At 36.0% G+C, this 20,444-nt stretch overlaps 2 protein-coding genes across 16 annotated transcripts; both read left to right on the forward strand.

The window, feature by feature from the left end:
• Positions 1-1,039: 1,039 nt before the first annotated feature.
• On the forward strand, positions 1,040-6,449 carry LOC112754802 (uncharacterized). Of its 15 annotated transcripts, none has more exons than XM_072219295.1 (10): positions 1,040-1,581; positions 1,721-1,822; positions 1,921-1,987; positions 2,192-2,530; positions 3,381-3,445; positions 3,692-3,756; positions 4,247-4,366; positions 4,458-4,582; positions 4,833-4,896; positions 5,724-6,449. In XM_072219295.1, the coding sequence occupies exons 1-4, from the start codon at positions 1,204-1,206 to the stop codon at positions 2,227-2,229; spliced, it is 585 nt and encodes a 194-aa protein (XP_072075396.1). In that variant the 5' UTR covers positions 1,040-1,203; the 3' UTR covers positions 2,230-2,530; positions 3,381-3,445; positions 3,692-3,756; positions 4,247-4,366; positions 4,458-4,582; positions 4,833-4,896; positions 5,724-6,449. The 15 variants fall into 15 exon arrangements, with proteins under 15 accessions (XP_072075396.1, XP_072075392.1, XP_072075391.1 ...); XM_072219291.1 differs by having other exon boundaries at positions 2,297-2,530; positions 4,292-4,366; XM_072219290.1 differs by having other exon boundaries at positions 2,349-2,530; positions 3,364-3,445; positions 4,292-4,366.
• Positions 6,450-8,309: 1,860 nt separating this feature from the next.
• Positions 8,310-13,423, forward strand: LOC140180200 (uncharacterized). The gene is made up of 6 exons (XM_072220637.1): positions 8,310-8,712; positions 8,797-9,905; positions 10,064-10,576; positions 10,832-11,040; positions 11,374-11,920; positions 12,188-13,423. The coding sequence occupies exons 1-6, from the start codon at positions 8,310-8,312 to the stop codon at positions 13,421-13,423; spliced, it is 4,017 nt and encodes a 1,338-aa protein (XP_072076738.1).
• The last annotated feature ends 7,021 nt before the right edge of the window (positions 13,424-20,444 follow it).

Consider the following 20,444-nt stretch of genomic DNA (forward strand, 5'->3'; position numbering starts at 1 on the left):
TTTTTTTAATTTTTAAGTAAGCAATTAGGTTTGAGAATATTTTTTAAAATTTAATATAATTTATAAGCTACTATGCTAATTACAAAAGATTATATTAAAGTAAATAGAATTATTCGTCTTATTAAAATGTGAGGTTATTTATACTATTTAAAAAAAATTTTAATTTGACATTCTTCTATACTGAATTCTGTTTCTAATGTTGTTTCGACAAAATTGAATTAATTTAGAAAATTATATTAGGAAACTCTATTTAAAATTTGTACTATCTAATGTTGTTTCGACAAAATTTGTACTATCTAATTACGAAACTCTATTTAAAATTTTGAAATTTGAAATTCTAATACTAATTCATAATTAATTGACTCCTTAACCATTTCGATTTTTAAATTTAAATTTTTTTACTTGCAACATTTATAAATTTTCTCTTTACTCAATTTACATTGTTATCTTTTAGATTGTTTCTCCATAATAGAAGTATTTTCATTTTTTCTCTCTTTTTAAATATTTTTTCTAAATTTACGTAATTTATAAGGTTATTAATTTTTAGATTGTATTTAATTTTATTTATTTTTATCGGCAAATAATAGGATTTATACTATTTATGATAAAACTAATAAAAATTATTTTTAAATTAACAAATTCCTATATTCCTAACGAACAACGAACGTTTAATTAAGAAATTTTATTTAAAAATTTGAAATTTGAAATTCTAATACTAATTCCTATATTCTTAATCATGAAACTTCTAATGTCTTCTTGAGATCAAAATGAAGGTGAAATGAAGAGATTTACTAATTAGATACTTGATATTGGAAATGAAAATATTGGTTCTGTTGTTGGTGATGAATCGGAAATTGAAATTTCAGATAATCTATTGATTACAATTACTGATGACCCTCTCTCTCATTTGGTAGACTTTGCATATCCAAATTTGTTGCAAAACATGTTAGATTACAGATATTTTTAGAGTAGGGCATCACTACAAGATTTTTATTAATTGGTGGAGGTTTTATAATAGAAGTTTTTGAAAACCTCCACAACATCATCTATTTGTAGCAATTTACAAAACCTCCCTAAATAAAAATCTCAGCATTTACACAAAATTAAAACACCCACACATCTGAAGCCCACCCAAGCACTCAAAGCCCATACCAAAATGAAACGTTGGCTTAGTTTCGAGTGAGGGGAGAGTGAGCAAGACCTATGAATGAAAACCCTAAATTGCAGCATCATCGTCGCCGTCGCCGTCGCGTCGCCGTCGCCGCCTCTCCATCACCGCCGCAGCCACAGCCACAACCATTCATCTCCTTGCCGCTAGTGCCAATGCCACAATGTGCTTCGACAATCTCCTTGCCGCTCCTCTCCCACCTCCCGCCGAATGCTGACGGCGGCGATGCCGCTCCTCAGCTGCTTATCCCCGGTTGCGGGAACTCCCGACTCTCCGAGCACCTCTATGACGCCGGATACACTGGACTCACCAACATTGACTTCTCCAAGGTCGTCATCTCCGACATGCTCCGCCGCAACGTCCGCCTCCGTCCTCACATACGGTGGCGTGTCATGGACATGACCAACATGCAGGTGCGTGTCAACTGCTCGCTTTTCTGCGCTGTATTTTTTTTTCTCAAAATGTTTCGAGTTTGAAGCTGAAGCAGCCCTTCGGGTTTTGAGTTATCTGATTCCTGCGTTGTTTTCATTTCTTTTAAATGCTGGTATGCAGCTTGAAGACGAAAGTTTTGATGCAATTATTGATAAAGGTGGATTAGATGCTTTGATGGAGCCAGAGCTTGGCCCTAAGTTGGGAAATCAGTATCTCTCAGAGGTTTCTATGATTTCTTTGATCTATTCTAGTTATTATTGTGAAGAATAATATAGATTAATTAATTGGTCATGTGAACTTGTACTGATTCGTATTTCCAGGTAAAGAGAGTTTTGAAACCAGGGGGGAAATTTTTGTGCCTTACCTTGGCTGAATCTCATGTACTTGGTACGTTTCTGCAGTTTTTGTTACTCCATTTGTTTATTATGATAGTAGAATATTTGGTTGACAAAGATGACTAGTTCTGATGATAATAGTTCCTTTTGTGTGTGTTTTCCTTTTCTTTTCTGCATAATGCAAATCTCATATGAAAAAGAAACATGTTGATGTAGAAGCTATTTCGGCTCTAATTTCATTTTGGATTCTTTGTAGTAAACTTGGACAAGGAGCTTTGTTACTGTGAACTGTGAAAGAAATGATCTTCTGGACCTTGTTTTGCATTTTAACTTCATTTTATAATTTATTTATGTCTTTAAGGGAAGAAATTGACCTGGTTGGTCTTGGAGGAAACTAATTCAGGCCTTTTAAGGTCAACTCTTTTCAAAGTTCCGCCTTGGATGGAAAATGAGTGTTGATTTCATACCTATGAAGTCTTCTAATAAATCTAGCCTTCAAACATTCATAGTCGTTGTGGAGAAAGAGTTGTCTGCTTCAGTGCATCAGATTACATCGTTACTTCAGGATTCAACTCTTCATTGTAGTTCAAAACAGGTAAGATGCATGGCCTAATTCTGGTGTTTCATTGGTGTGGATGCTTTTTTTAATGAGGATTCATAGATGGTTAATGCAGCATTTGTTAGATGCACTAGATTATGCTGTAGCTTGACCTTTAATTGTAATGATTGCATAGGATAGCTATCTGGTAATTAGGTCAAGAACTGGTATGGTACATTGGTACTATTATTACAAGCCAAGCCAACTAATATAGGAAGAGTCCAATTCCTAATTCAAGTAGGAGAAGGGATGAGTAAACAGAATGAAATTAGGGACAGCTCCTAAGATTGTTTTTTAGTTAGATAACTAATTAATTTATAATATATGCATGTTCTTAAAAAAAATGTTTAATATATTTATATTAGATCGTGTATTTTACATCTGTTAATTTCTGGTGTGGTAGTGGCAAACATGTTTGGAAATGCAATGATTATCAAGCATGGAATTAGAAAGAAAATGCAGTATTCCCCCCGCCCCCCCTTTTTCAGTTTTTGCATTTTTCTTGAGTTTATTCCATTAAAACATTTCCATGGATGCTTAATTTATTAGGTTAAGAATTCTTGTATTTTCTGTTCCAAACATTGGGCCACTTTGTGCAAATTAAGAGCTTTTTATCTGAAAAAATTCAGGCTGCATGTCCTTGTGTAATTTGTACTGTTTGAGCATAGATACCTTAGTTTGATATTGTTAATTGCTAACTATCTGCTGAACCCACTTTGCTCTTTCATTTTTGGGTAGTATATATACTAATTTACAATTGTTTGCAGAATTAATTATGCAGTGATTTACTAATGATTTGCGTACGAATAATGTGATGGTCTTTGATTTAGGGTGTGTTGTTGTATAGGACTTTGATTTCAAGAAAATCAATGTGATAATCTTCCTTGAGCCTTAGACTACAACAAAATCCATGTGAGTATGAAGAACTTTACCTTACATCCTCTTGTATTTGTCATGAAAAGTAGGTACAACCTGGTAACTAAAACTTGTGATTTATCCGCAGGTTCTTGGTAACTAATATGACATTAAATTGCTTGAAAAATGGCTTTGCTTTTAATTCTTGCTCGACTTTTGTACATCTTTAAATCGTAATCGAATAAAAAGAAACCGAAAAAATAATAAGGTGTATGTTGTCATGTTTACTCGTATGCAATGTAGTTACGTCATGAGAGGATTGATGAAAGAATGAAGGCTTGCAGGAATTAGTTTCCAGCATCAATAAGGTTAGTGGTTTTAATTTCTATGCATTGGTATTACAAATTTTATAACTTGAATATCCTTGGTTTGCTTAGATATTGTGAATCTATGTTGTTGTAGACAGATAGAAACATTTACAGCCATAGGTTTTAAGCATATTGAAGAAGGTGAGAAATTAGTGGTTGGCTTTTGATACCTTGTCCAGTTGTACAAGATGAAATTGAACCCCTAACCTAACATTAAGTCTCAAATAGATCATGCTAGCTAGGTTTAAGCATAAAATTTCCATTTTTTTCTAAATAAGTCAAATATGAGTAAATTTGAATATTATCTCTTTGCTCATGTTGAACCTCCTTGTTAATTATGTGTGCTTCGCCGCTAATTACTCTTGATTGTAGCGCACAATGGTATATGTATATATATAGGCTTGAAGAGATATGATTCTAGTTCTAACAGACTAATAAATCAAACAATTTTGTTGAATTGGTGTTTTTTTATACTTTACCATTCAATTAGACAAGTGACGGAGCCCAGACACTCATATTTTATGATGTCTCTCAGGATGAGCCCCCAAGTGAAAGGAAGATTGCCAAATTGTGTGAATATGCTGCAAAAAATCCTTTTCGGATTCCAAAGGTGTCTTTTCTTTTTCATTTCATTCATATAGAATATAAATCTTCTAAAGAATATAAATCTTTTAGTTCAATTGTTTATAATTTGGAAACAGGCACGGCAAGCCTATCTTATTGGCAATAAAGCCCTAGCAAAGGAACTTAATGCTAAAGGGCAAGTGCACAACATGCATATGAAAGCAGTTCATGGAAAAGCTCAGGAATCTATTTATCGTCAGAGGTTTGTTATTCCCAAATACTTTCAGGCCTCCTTTATTCATCCTAGTTTTCATTAAAATGGAGACACATATGATGTCACATTGACATGTCTTGCTTGCCCCACAGAGCCTATTTATACTGATGAGAAAGTTTAAGAGCTGGCTCTAATCTTATCCCATTTAAACTTGGTTTTACTTATTTATTCTGTTTGTGTATCTATACGAATATGTCAGTTTTACTTGCATATTTATTCATTGTATTTATTATTGTAGGATTCAATCTGAAAATGATGGCCGGAAAACTTGTAATTTTCTTCATGAGGCTGGACCATCAAAGGTTTACCTTTATATTTGTCCATGGAAAAGCTCCTATTTAGACAAATGTTACAACTATGCATATTTCATTATTTACGGTATAGTTCAGTTTTTGATAAGTTTGATTGTTATGTATGTATAAATGTTAAAGCTTTTGTGAAGCCAAACTTGGATTGAGTTCAGCCTCTATTAAGTATTACTCAATGTTTTGCCTTTCTTATGTGATTATCGAAGTATCTCTCTATTCTTTTATATAGTTAATTAGAACAATACCATATGGAATTATGATTGGAACTATTGACATTGAGAATTTTTTTATATATAGATTTATGTTTTATATTAAGGAATTGTGTTATAAAAGATTTAGTTTTTAAATTTTGATATTAAAAAATAAATTTTTAATTTGAGAATATGTAAATGAAATAAGATTAATGAATAATTTGAAATTAAAAATAAATAAATAATTATAGAGTTTGTGGAGGTTTAAAAGTCTCACAAAATAGTTATTTTTTAAAATTAAAAAATCAATTTGTGGGGGTTTTAAACTGTCACAAAAGTGATTTAAAACTCTCACAAAAGTGTAATATAAAACCCCCATTAAATACACACAAACCCCCCCCCCCACTGAATAGATTGTGGAGATTTTTAAAAACCCCCACAAAAGACCTCGTGGCACCTTAAATTTTGGGGGTTTTAGAAACCTCCACAAACCATTTGATGGGGGTTATAAACCTCCACAAATAGAAAAAAAACCTCCATAAATAAATAAAAATCTTGTAGTGGCAATTCTTGAACCCACGCTTGAGAGTGTCGAGAAGATAAACGATTTTGTCTTGACAATCTTTTCAGGGATGGAAAAGGAGTATTTGAGTTCTGACACAACATGTCAAGCCGATGAGAATGAAGATGTACAACAAGAGTGGTTCACACCAGAGTTCCTAAATGACATCAAATGTTCCGGACTATTCAATCACAAGTTGACTTTGAAGCCAGGAGTCGCTGTAATGCTACTGCGAAACATAGACCAGACTTCAGGTTTATGCAACGGGACAAGATTAATAATTAACGAACTTGACAGCAACGTAATTGGAGCGACGGTAGTGACCGGTAGAAATATTGGAGATAAAGTGTACATTCCAAGAATGAACTTGATCCCTTCATATTCAGGATTTCCATTTAAGTTCCAACAGAGACAATTTCCATTAACAGTATGCTTTGCAATGACCATTAACAAGAGTTAGGGTCAATCATTATCACATGTAGAATTTTATTTGCCAAAATCAGTGTTCACCCATGGACAATTTTATGTTGCTTTGTCAAGAGTTAAGAGTCGCAGTGGCCTCAGGGTTTTAATTCTAGACGAAGACGGCAATCCAAAGTCATCAACAACAAATATCGTGTTTGAAGAAGTTTTTAATAATATTTAGGTAAGAATAATATTCTTTTCATTTTAATAACATGTTATGATTTACACTTTTGTATAAATATTTACTGTAGATATAACTAATTTATCTATAACTTTGTTTTCATATTTGAGATGAAATGTGTAACAAGGAGCACAACATCATATGCCAATTATTTTTCTAATGAAGTTAGTAAGATACGGGAGTGGATCATCTCCAGTGGAAAAAAAACTGGATAGTGTCTAGTGTTTGATCTCACCTTTCATTGCACTCTCTCTCCTATTTAATTTTGATCTCACTTATAGAATTAAAGGTGAGAAATCATACTTTATTCTCTCAAGAGTTAAAAAAATGGAGAGGATCCATTTCCATAAGATACTAGGTTGTCGATAAATTTTTTTTAGCCTTATGAATAAAATTTAGTGTAAAATTAATATGCTATTATTACAGTTATATATGTTCTTATTTTTTTCATTTCTCCTTCCCTATGGTTCAAGAATATTATAGACTTCAAACTCTTCTATTTACTTTTTACTTTGAATAAAGATAAAACAACATATTCAGTACATTTATTATATAATGACAATCATCGTGTTATACTAAATTCAAAAAATTATGATTATAAAATATTATTTTTAATTTAATATGTCAAATTTAAATATAAGCCCGTACATCGTACGGGTTTAACACTAGTTATAGTAGTACTAGTAAATTTTTGTCTATTTTTATTTAGAATTTGAGACTTGATTATTCTTAAATATTAGTGAATATATGTATTTCAAATTTTAATTTTAAGTCTTTGATTATTTTATATTTTTTATTTATGTTGGACCGAGTCAACTAGTAACTTATCAGTTAAACCAGTAAATTATTAAACCAATAATCTAATCGATCCAATCATGGTTCGATTATGACAACTATAGTTGATATCACTTAAAATGATTAGATTTTTTCTTTTCCATAATTCGATTTTGAGTCTCTTGTAACGAAAAAAAAAAAAAAGAAGAAAATATAGTATTGTACATAATGAGTTAAATAATATAATTACAATTAACATAATTACATAATCTCATAAAAGGCCAATTATTTATTCAAAGTTAAGGGAAAATTGAATTAAATTTTATGAAACATTAGCAAACATTTCAATGTTTTATTTTGATAAACAGAAATCTCTTAATTTTTATAGTAGTTTTTGAAATTCATAATTTTTATTATTTTAATTCTACAAATTTAAAATTTACTATACTAATTTTTAAGATCTAATTTTAGATATTATATTAATTTTTAAATCCTTTTTAATATTGGGTCAACAAACAAAATATTGAGTTGGCTCTGATTTGTTACATTAGACATAGGATTAAACGATATCATTTTATTTTGGCACAAATAAGGTAAAAACGATAGAATCTTTAAAAATAAGTACTCGAATGTAGCACAAGTCACCAATAGAACAATTAAAAGCTACCAAGAGTGGTATTGATATGATCATCATTATCTCATAATAATCGTCATTATTGTACGTTATAACTCGGCCCCATAACCATTAGCAACATATGATGTACCTCGTCATCTTCCGTTACTATTCGGAATTATGAGCTATAACTAGGCGACAATAACATCTCCATCATAACCGACGTTCCAACGACAAAATAAGGTCGGTTACGATATCATTCAGTTAAACGGTAATGCCGAGAATATAACGGACAAAGAACTCGTCACATATAAAAGGGAAGTAAACTATTTCCAAAGATCTAAGTTTTTCCTGAGTAAACTAGAATACACACTGACTTAAGCTTCGGAGTGCCTTTTGCAGGTACACTCCCCTCTTTTGATATTGCTCGTGTTCTCACGCTCACGATGAACATAAAGAATTCGGATTCTAAGAGACGGACGTTCAACCTTGCAGCACATAGCTCGGCTATTCTCGAGGACTTGAGGCCGATCTATCTTACAGGCAAGATCAATTGGCGCCCACCGTGGGGCCGAGGAAATCATATTTTTTCTTTTGGTCCCATCACTTCCATCTGCATCCATGGCTGACGTACCGCCTCCTTCACTGTCCGAACTCATGCGAATGGTAGCTGAGCTACAACAAGCTAATCAGCGAATGGCTAACGAGAACCAAATAATGGCTGCTCAAATTGCTGAACTAAATCATGCTCGGATTGAACACAACGATGCTCATCGCCAACAGGCGGAGGACGAGGAACATCAGTCCCAACCGACTCATGTTTCAGAAACTGCTCGACACGAAGAGCAGCAGCCCGAAGACGAGAAAGAAGAGTCCGAGGACCCTGTAGGCCCCTTTACAAAAGAAGTAATGAACTTCGAACTGCCGAAGAGGTTCACTCTGCCGTTGACTCTCACGCCTTATGATGGACTCGGAGACCCGAGGAAGTTCCTAAAGAAATTCCGATCAATAATGATCGTCAATGGTGCATCAGATATAGTTTTATGTCGTTGTTTTCCGAATTATTTAGACGGTCCTGCACTTGATTGGTTGTGTGCTTTGCCTGCAGGTTCCATTTCGCGTTTTCATCAGTTGGCGAAGTTATTTGAAGAACATTTCGCCGGATCTGCAATATACTTGCACGATTCCGATTACCTGAACACTATCAAGCAAGGACCAAACGAAAGCTTAAAGGACTATATGACTCGCTTTACCAAGGTCGCAATCAGCATACCAGATCTCCACCCCGAGGTCCATCTCCACGCAATTAAAAGCGGCCTCCGACCTGGGAAGTTCCAGGAGACGATCGCAGTAGCAAAACCAAAGACCCTAGCAGAATTTCGAGAGAAAGCAAAAGGACAAATTGACATCGAGGAGCTCAGACAAGCTCGGAAGTCTGACAAGTCACACTTCCGTGAAGAAGATAAGAGCTCAACCATTAAGAAAAGTTTTAAACTAACACCTCGATTTGATTCTTATACGCAGTTTAACACTAAGAGGGAAGACATAATCAAGGAGATCTTGAACTCCAAACTAATTAAGCCTCCAAGAAAGGCCGGCACATACCAGGATACAAAGAACGTGGACAAGTCAAAGTACTGCGCTTTCCACCAGAAACACGGCCAAAATACCGATGATTGTGTGGTCGCCAAAGATCTCTTAGAACGACTAGCAAGACAAGGACACCTAGACAAATACATCGGTGGTCACATCCAAAAACGCGGCCCCAGTTCCACAACAAACGACCTCTCTGAACAACACCGAGGAAAAGAGAAGGCATCTTCAAGCCAATATGAAAGACCACGAGGTATAATCAATTGTATTTCAGGAGGATATGCAAGTGGGGGATACTCAAACTCGGCAAGGAAAAGGTCGTTCAGAGCAATATGCTCGGTAGAAGGACCGAAACAAGATGTAGCAATCACTAACCCACAACCAGAAGTCACTTTCACACAGGCCGACTTTAACTCCAATATACAAAATTTGGACGACCCTGTGGTAATCACCCTCCAGATAGGGGATCTATTAGTGAAAAAAGTACTCTTGGATCCCGGGAGCAGTGCCGATGTTCTGTTTTATTCCACATTTCAAAAGATGAAGCTCAGCGACAACGTGCTACAGTCCACAGGAGGAGACTTGGTCGGCTTCTCGGGAGAACGAGTTCCAATACTCGGATCAGTGTGGTTAGTGAGCAACCTCTTTCAAAAACTAATGATATTCAATATTTAGTAGTCGATTGTTTCAGCCCATATAGCATTATTCTCGGCCGACCTTTTTTGAATAAGTTCGGCGCCATTGTATCTACAGTTCATCTCTGTGTAAAGTTTCCTCTGCAGGACAACCAGGTTGTAACAATTCATGGCGACCATAAAGAGGCACGACAATGTTACAACATCAGCATGAAATTCCAAAATCGCTCCACGCAACAAGTCAACAACGTCGGCCTGAACCAAAAGGAGCACACGCTAGCCGAACTGGACCCAAGAGCTGATTTCCTCGATCGCCCAAAACCCTCTGATGACCTACAAAAAGTGTATTTCAACAATAACCCTAATAAATTCACGTATGTAGGTACCTCACTCAATGCATCCGAGTTGCAGGCCATAACTACCTTCCTGCAAGAACATGCCGACCTTTTTGCATGGACACCATCAGACATACCCGGAATCGACCCACAGATTATCAGTCATAGACTAGCAATAAACTCGACAATCCGACCGGTGCAACAGAAGAAACACAAACTCGGCGAAGAGAAAAAGAGAGCATCACTGGAAGAAACACAAAAGCTTATCAACACCGAATTTATCAAAGCGATCAGATTCACCACCTGGTTAGCCAATGTGGTAATGGTAAGAAAACAAAACGGTAAGTGGCGCATGTGCGTCGACTTCACTGATTTAAACAAAGCATGCCCAAAGGATTTTTATCCCCTACCATCCATAGACTCTTTAGTAGACGATGCGTCAGGCTACGCTACTTTAAGCTTTATGGATGCGTATTCAGGGTATAATCAAATAATGATGCACCCCTCTGATCAAAATAAAACAGCTTTTATCACTGATTTCGGTAACTATTGTTATAAAGTTATGCCATTTGGTTTAAAGAACGCAGGTGCAACTTACCAACGCCTTATGGATAAGATATTCGCCAAACAAATCGGCAGGAATATCGAAGTTTATGTCGATGATATGGTCGCCAAAACAAAAATCGGAGATAACCATATCAGCGACCTTACAGAAATATTTGGCCAGATCCGCCAGTACAACATGCGTCTCAACCCCGAAAAATGCGCATTCGCCGTTCAAGGGGGAAAGTTTTTAGGTTTTTTGCTGACATGCAGGGGAATAGAGGCAAATCCAGACAAATGCCAAGCTGTATTGGACATGGCCAGCCCTAAAACAGTCAAGGAAGTTCAGCGCCTCACAGGACGACTCGTTGCACTTTCCAGATTTGTTCCTTGCCTTGCTTCAACTTCTATTCCTTTTTTCCAAGCAATTAAAAAGAAAAATAAATTCGAATGGAACGACGATTGTGAGAAGGCCTTTTTAAAATTAAAAACAACACTCTCACAACCGCCGATATTACAAAAACCCCTACAAGGGGAGGATTTATTTCTATATCTGTCAGTTACTGATTGGTCAATAAGCTCAGCCCTTGTTACAGAGAGAAACAAAGTTCAGCATCCAGTATACTTTGTCAGTAAGACTCTCCAGCATGCCGAACTCAATTATCCAAGGATTGAGAAGCTCGCACTAGCACTGATATTCTCGGCGAGACGTCTCCGACCTTACTTCCAAAACCATGTTATCCATGTCAGAACCGATCACCCACTAAGACAAGTGTTACACAAACCAGAAATTGCAGGACGACTCATAAAATGGGCAGTCGAACTATCTGAGTTCGACATCAAATACCAATCCCGAGGACCGATCAAGTCACAATTCCTGGCAGATTTTATCGCCGAGCTTACAATACCATCCGAGGAAGACCATGCCAAACAATGGATCTTACATGTGGACGGCTCTTCAAATAACGGAGGCTGTGGTGCAGGAATTCGTCTGGAGGCCGAGGATGGATTCATATTGGAACACTCAATACACTTAGCTTTCAAAGCGAGCAACAACCAATCCGAGTATGAAGCACTAATCGCCGGACTCCGACTCTGTTTAGATCTTCAAATCTCGACGATCAAGGTATACTGTGATTCTTTGTTAGTCGTACAGCAGGTAAATGACCTTTTCCAGGTAAAAGATCCTCTACTCTCTAAATACTTGCTGTTAGTAAAAAAATTATCAAAAAAAATTTTCAAATTTGAAATAGAACATATACCATGCGAACAAAATCAAAGAGCGGATATCTTATCTAAGCTCGGCAGTACACAGTCCGAGCTATCTACACTGCAACAGTTCACAATAACATCACCCACTGTTACTCTGACAAATATGCTAAGTGTTTCACAGGAAACAGATTGGAGGAACGACTTGATACACTATTTACAAACAGGTAATATACCAGAAGGGGTCGAGAGCGATAAAAAGTTTCGACGGCAAGCATCTTCCTTCACAATACTCAATGGAACATTGTATCGACGGGGATATACTCGCCCTCTACTCAAATGCCTCAACAAATCAGAAGCCGACCTAGCATTAGCAGAAGCACATGAAGGAATCTGTGGCACACATACAGGGGCTCGAAGCCTAACATCAAAGATCCTCCGAGCCGGATTTTTCTGGCCGACTTTGAAACAGGACAGCCAACAGAAAATAAGGTCATGCAACAATTGCCAAAGACACGCACCACTGATACACATCCCTGCCGAGCAAATGCATCATTCAGATATCAGCTGGCCGTTTAACCAATGGGGTTTGGATATACTCGGGCCATTCCCCACGGCACCAGGCCAGGTAAAATTTCTTATTGTCGGAATTGACTATTTCTCCAAATGGGTTGAAGTCCAACCTCTAGCAAAAATAACATCACAACAAATGATTTCATTCGTTTGGAAAAACATTATTTGCCGTTTCGGCATACCTCAACATATCACAACTGACAACGGTCGCCAGTTTGCCGATCAGAAATTCCAATCTTTTTTGCAGAATCTCAAAATAAAGCAACACTTTGCCTCTGTTGAACATCCTCAAGCAAACGGACTAGCTGAGGCCGCAAACAAGGTCATCCTGCATGCACTAAAGAAAAAACTAGATGACGCCAAAGGACTGTGGGCCGAATTAATACCCGAGGTACTCTGGGGATACAACACCACCCCACAAACATCAACAAAGGAAACGCCATTCAGGCTGGTATATGGATCAGAAGCCATGATCCCCCTGGAAATCTCCCAGAACTCAATCCGAACCTATATCGACAACCAAGACGAAGCTCGGAGATCCGAGCTCGACATCATTGAAGAAGTTAGAGACCTCGCCGCCTTGAAGCAATGCGCAACGCAGCAAGCCATAGCTCGACAATACAACAAGTCGGTCAGAAACAGATCATTCGTTAAAGGAGACTTAGTCCTCCGCAAAACTGAAACTGCTTGGAAACCACCAACACATGGAAAGCTAGCAGCCAATTGGGATGGCCCATACCGAGTATCCGAAGCACTCGGCCAAGGAGCATACAAGCTAGAATCACTAGATGGTAAACTCTTGCCTAATACATGGAACGTGTCTTCCTTAAAGAAATTTTATAGTTAAAAGACAGGGACAGGCTTGTACTCTTTTTCCTACTACCAAGATTTTATCCCAAAGGGTTTTGCTTGGAGAGGTTTTAACGAGGCTAGCCTACCTGCACCTTTGTATGTAAAAGGTTCAAAACAACTCCGAATACATAGGAGACATATATTATCTTATTTTTTCTTTTCTATCAAATAAAATCGATCTTATCAATCTATCAATACAGCTCAGACAAATGCCAATACTCGGCAAATCTACAAACTACATTCATCAGATAACATCATCAACCACAACACCAATAAACTCGGAAAAATATCCGAACAATCACAAATAGCTTTTATAAAAAGCATCAAATTCAAAATTCAAACAAGTCAATTCAAGATAAGTTCAAAAAGCACGGGCTATACTGTTACATATGCAAAACAAATTCAAAAAAGTTTCCTAACAAATCACGCTAAACATTATCGGCTTCATCTTCTGCGTCACCATCATCTTCAATCAGCTGACCATCTCGCACTATCTTTCCAGGATCCATGCCAGAGAGATCGGCATCCGGAACCAAAAACTTAACCTGCAACCTTGCCCTTTCAAAACCTTCAACAAACGAATCCAATATCTCATCCGCCTTTTTCTTCTCCATATCCTTAAACTGAGCAGTAACCTCAATCAGACGACTTTGCAGGTTCACCAGATCACTTTCCTTTTTCTTCAAATCCTCCACATCCTTAGAATAACTTTCCTTAGTCTCCTTCAGCAACTTCTCGGTCTCAGTCAAACGAGCTTGAAGCTCAGCAGCAAGACCCTTACACTTAACCAACTCCTCCTTCAAAACAGAAACCTCCCCCTTTTCCGCAGCAACCCCCTTATATTTCAACTCCTGGCTGCGCCCAAGACTTGCAAGACGCAGCCCAACCACCTAGAGAACAAAATAAACCAAAACTCATAAGACTACCAAAGGAAAATTAAGGAAAAGTCAGTAGGTTATTACCTGCATATATTGCCCAATAGCCATATCCCCAACTTCCTTTGCAAGAGTAACATCAGCCGACGATTGGCAATACTCGTCAACAACAGCCATATAAGGATACTCTTTTCCCCAAACCGAAAATGCCTCACTTTGTTCAGAAATCTCGTGAAGTGATGAGTATTTTGGTGAAAAATAAATTTCTCCCAAAACACACAAATCTAACCGGCAAGTGTACCGGGTCGCATCAAGTAATAATAACTCACGGGAGTGAGGTCGATCCCACAGGGATTGAAGGATTGAGCAATTTTAGTTTAGTGGTTGATTTAGTCAAGCGAATCGAGTGTTGGTTGGGTGATTTGTGATTTGCAAAATGTAAATTGCATGAAAGTAAAGAATGCAGGAAATTAAATTGCTGAATCTTAAGGAACAAGAAATTAAATGGCAGAAACTTAGAGTACAAGAAATGTAAATTGCGGAATCTTAAAGTGCAAGGAATGTAAATTGCTTGAAATGTAAAGGGGATTGGGATGTGGATTTGCAGAAATTAAACAAGGAAAAATTAAATTGCATCAAACAGAAGAGGGAAAGGGAATTGGAATTGAACCGGATCTTGAAGCAGTAAAATAAATGAACATTAAAAACAAGAAACAGAGAATGTAAAATTGAGATCTCAAGGCCCAGAGACTAGAAAACCAAGTCTAGATCTCAATGCCTTCCTAGATCCAACAAGAACAATTGCAAGGGAATTGTAAATTGTAAAGAGAATAGATGAAGAGCAATGAACCGGAAATGAAATTCAATTAACAGTAAAGAAACAGAGAGATCCAAGATTGAGATTGAAACAGAATTTCTTCAATTCTCCAATCCAAGATCCAAGACAAGTGTAAATTGAAAATGAAAGCAATGAAAGCAAAGAAATTAAAGTTCAAAAGCTCTCCGAAAACTATTATGAAAATTCTAAAAGGAAAGCTCCCCGAAGAACTTGAATTCTATCCTATTTATACACTTTCTTCAAATGATTTTCAAGCCTTGAGTTGGGCCTTTGCTCTTGGTGGAATTGGGTTGAAAGAGGCCTTGGTTGATTGCTCTTGAAGTTTGGAGAAGAACCGAAGTGAACCAATTGAACCGGTTTTGAGGTTAGCAAAAGTTGGACCAAAAGTTTGAGCCAAAGTTAGGGGTCTAACTTTGGCTCCAACTTTTCATATCAGTTGGCACATTTTTCTGGTTTGGACGTTGGTGCCAACGTTAGGGGTCTAACTTTGACCCTAACGTTGGCCTTCCCTTTGTGCTAGTGGCGCCAACGTTAGCCTCCAAGTTAGGGGGCTAACGTTGGCGCAAACGTTGGCCCCTTCTCCCTTTGTAATTCATGTGCCAACGTTAGCCTCCAAGTTAGGGGGCTAACGTTGGTGCAAACGTTGGCTCCTTCCCCATTGTAATTCATGTGCCAACGTTAGCCTCCAAGTTAGGGGGCTAACGTTGGTGCAAACGTTGGATAGCCAGGGAGGAATTCATGTGCCAACGTTAGCCTCCAAGTTAGGGGGCTAACGTTGGCGCAAACGTGGGATGGCCAGGGAGGAAATTTCAAGTTCCAACTTAGCCTCCAAGTTAGGGGGCTAACGTTGGGGCTAACTTCTTGCTTCCTGGTTCAATTTCACTTATTCCATTGTCCTCTCTTCACTCCTAGCCATTCCTCTTTGCTTCAACCTTTCTCCAAGCTTTCTTCACCTATCATTAATCAACCAAACTCATCAAAGCTATGCTCAAAATCATGAGATATTCATTCTTTCAGAATATGCAACAAATATAGCATAAAACCTCATGAAATGGCATAAATTCATATATGGTTGGTTCAATCAAGGGAAACATGAAAATCTACTCAATTAGCTTGCTTGTAGCTCAAGAAAGTGCATAATTCTAATGAAAACAAAAGAAAAAGACTAGTTAAAATAGGCTAGGATGACTTGTCATCATGAAGCCTTTTTTGATTTCCAATAAAAGCATGTATCTCTTCCAGAGGAACACCTAACTCTTTTTCATCAGAATCATCCGATAAATCCACAAGGTTGGACTTCTTTCTTTTCTTCACAATCACCTTCCTCCGACCTTGACGAGGCTGCGTAACCTCGCCAGTCCCAACAACCTTCTCAGCATTAGATGAAGATACCTCTTTCTCCAAATTCTTATTCTTGAACCGCGTCCTCAGAGACGCAGCAGAAACGCCAGGATACTTCCCACCTACAAAAAACAATTCATGTTAGACTTTTCAGAAAAAAAGACAGACATCAACATAAGCCCTAAAAACTCACCCAAATACTCTACAACAGCACCTTTATCCTCCTCCCACTTCAGCAACTCATAAATCGATATCAAATTTTTCCGATCAACATTCTCCACCAAAAACTCTATCAGACACTCGTTCCTCGGCGATATCACCTCTGGGCCGAGTATATTTTGCGGCTCCGAGAACCAAAATAGAGGAAACTTCTCAGCAAGATTTTCATCAATAAAAAACGGGAAGTCCTCCTCTGAACTCCTGACTTTAAAATACATCACTTTGAAGTCTTTAAAAGAAGACATGTAAAGTTTGAAAATCCCAAATCCCGGAGTACTATTGAAGTTCACCCAACCCCCCTTCCACACCCCTTTAGCTTGAAATAAAGAAAAGAATAGATCCACAGAAGGCACCTCCTCTAAGAATTCCATCAAAACCTCAAACGATCGCAAAAACGCCCACCCATTGGGATGAAGCTGTGATGGAGCGCAGTTGAGCTGCTTAAGAACCTGACACTCAAACTCCGTAAACGGAAGCCTAACCCGCAATTCCTCAAGCACACAACTATGCATGTAGAAGAACCCAAACCCCCACTCTCGGTGATAAACTCTATCATCCACACTACATGGTAACAACTCTACTTTCACTCCGGAACCCACCCACACTATTTTATTAACATCCACCTCCCTCACCGCCGCCTCATCAGAGAAAAGTGACACCCGTGATTTAACATCTTCCCCTACCCAATCATAAGACCAATCCACCTTATCCTTTTTCTCTTTCTCAAAACCCATTATCTCACAAAGCAGTACAAGATTAAACAGAAAGCAGAAGAAACGGATCAGAAATGGAAAAGGAGAATCATACCTCTCTTACTCATTCTTTAAAGAAGCAAGCATATAACCAAAAGCCAACAAAAATCTGAAAGGATTAAAGCAATTAAAAGAACAAAACGTTCCAAATGATAACCCCCACTCCCAAAGCCACATCAAACAGTGTACCCAACATTGGGAATCAGCAAACTTAAATGAAACCATTACTCTTTCTCTTTCATCAGAAAATAACGGACACGACTCCCTACGTACCACAAATTTAAAACACAAAACCATCTTTTAATGAAGTAAGTTGATCTGGGGGCTCATCCACTAACCCACGCAAACCGAGTTATAACTCATCCAAAAAAAGCTCAACCTGCTTCATTAAAATCTTCCTCAGGCTAAGCTTGGGGGCTGTGATATGATCATCATTATCTCATAATAATGGTCGTCATTATTGTACGTTATAACTCGGCCCCATAACCATTAGCAACATATGATGTACCTCGTCATCTTCCGTTACTATTCGGAAGTATGAGCTATAACTAGGCGACAATAACATCTCCATCATAACCGACGTTCCAACGACAAAATAAGGTCGGTTACGATATCATTCAGTTAAACAGTAATGCCGAGAATATAACGGACAAAGAACTCGTCACATATAAAAGGGAAGTAAACTATTTCCAAAGATCTAAGTTTTTCCTGAGTAAACTAGAATACACACTGACTTAAGTTTCGGAGTGCCTTTTGTAGGTACATTCCCTTCTTTTGATATTGCTCGTGTTCTCACGCTCACGACGAACATAAAGAATTCGGATTCCAAGAGACGGACGTTCAACCTTGCAGCACATAGCTCGACTATTCTCGAGGACTTGAGGCCGATCTATCTTACAGGCAAGATCAGGTATGATATTGACTCTTATGATTGTTGATAGCAATATCGAAGATGACTATGGATTGAGTTTCTCAGTTTGTTAATAATGATTAGTTTTATTTTTGTTTGTTCTTTATACTCTACCATGTTGTGTTGAGTTCTTTTTCTTTAAAAAAAAAAAGATAAAAATGAAGTCGTTTTAAAGAATAAAAGAAATAAAACTATTTACATATCATATAAACTCTTTTTCATCTTTTCATTTTTGTCTTGTTTAAGCGTTAAAATGACCGATTAGTCATGTATCCAACATGATAAGAAGTTAAAGTCATTTTAGCATTTTGTTCATTGACTCAAAAAGATTCAAAAATTAATATAATATCCAAAAATGAATTTTAAAATAATATAACAAATTTTAAATTTAAAAAATTAGAATAATTAGAACTGTAAATTAATTCGATGAATCATTTTAAAAATTTAGTTTTTAATCTTTTTTCCTTGCTCTTACCGCCCCTCTCCAGAACCCAAATCAAAGAAGTTTATTTAAATGTTCCTAAATACTCAAACAACTAGCAAAATTCACAATATATTAATCTTGACTTGTACGCTGAGAAAAGGATAAAATTTTTCTACAATAATTTGACAAATTTTTATTAAAATATTTAATAAGAAAACAAAAATGCTTCAAATTGGTATAATAATGAATAGTTTGGATAGTATCTATAAAGAATGCTTTCTTTTTGGTTACGACTTACGAAACACCTTTTGTTTTTAATTTTTTCTTTATCAATTTTAAAATACAAATTTGCTAAATTATTAAAGCAAATAACTAGTACCACATAAATTGGCAACCGTGTTTTACAAAATTTTGATAGAAAAAGTTCCGCCTGAGTGGCGGCAAAGATTCAATGGTTTTAGTGTTTTACAGAGAACACAGCACCGGATTTTTATTTTTAATATTAAATTGACAATAATATTTTTTTTAAATTATGAACGATTAAAATGTTAATTTTAAATGTGACACTGTTTTTTTGGTGACACTGTTTAATTTGAGATATATAAATAAGACATTTTAATTTTTGAAAGATATATAGAAATTAGACTGTCTAATTTTTATTTTAAAAAAATTAAAAAATTTAAAATATAAAAATCAGACTCTTCATTTATATATTTTCTATAAGTTTTAAAATTACCAAAAATGACAATATTTATAAATATCATTAATCTCACTTCCATAAAAAAAAAAGTTAGCAAGTGTATCGTTTTGGTCGGCATAAAATACTTCAAACGTAGATTGCTGCATTCGTTGGGCAACTCAAAAAACATGGGCCTCTAAACCTTGGTTGTCTCTTGTATGGTGCCACCTCTTTCGCCACCAAACTCTTTACTTTAGCTGGATAATTATCCCAGATGGCTAATATCTTGTAGGTTTTATTATTCTGTTGCTCTTTATAATTTCGTGAAATTTTTAATTAAATTTTTATAATTTTTTTAGTTGAGTCTTTACACTAATTTTTTTAATTGGGTTCTTATATTTTTTTTTATTTAGATCTTTATACTAATTTTTTTAGTTGGATCCCTATAAAATTAAGCCAATTATTATTAAAAAGGACTTAATTAAAAAAAAAATTAGTGCAAAAATCCAATTAAAAAAAAATATAAGAACCTAATTAAAAATTTTACAAAATTATAGAGACCAAACAAACTAATTAAACCTATATTGTAATTTTGGCTTTAAATCCTCGTTTCAATAATTAAAAAAAAAAACTCTCTACTTCAGCTAAGTAGCTATTCTTTGCTTTTTTTTCCCCTTTATAAAAGCAAAATACAATTCAAGATAAAAAAAATATTATTTTTAATGGATTAGATTTTCCCTTTCAAAATACGTGTACCTTTTTTATTTTAAAATATTTGTGTTATTTAAGATATTGACATAGTATTAATCTTTTTATATTTTAACTCTAACAATAATATTATTTTAAGAAAATTAATCAATATACTATTAACTATATTAATTAAAACTTAATTTCAAAAAATAATCTTATTTAGTTATAAAATTTCATAATATTGCTAAAATATTTTTTATTTTCTAAATTAATGTGTTCTTTTTCTTT

The sequence above is a fragment of the Arachis hypogaea genome, chromosome 16 (assembly GCF_003086295.3).
Source record: "Arachis hypogaea cultivar Tifrunner chromosome 16, arahy.Tifrunner.gnm2.J5K5, whole genome shotgun sequence".
In the NCBI taxonomy this organism is placed as follows: domain Eukaryota; kingdom Viridiplantae; phylum Streptophyta; class Magnoliopsida; order Fabales; family Fabaceae; genus Arachis; species Arachis hypogaea.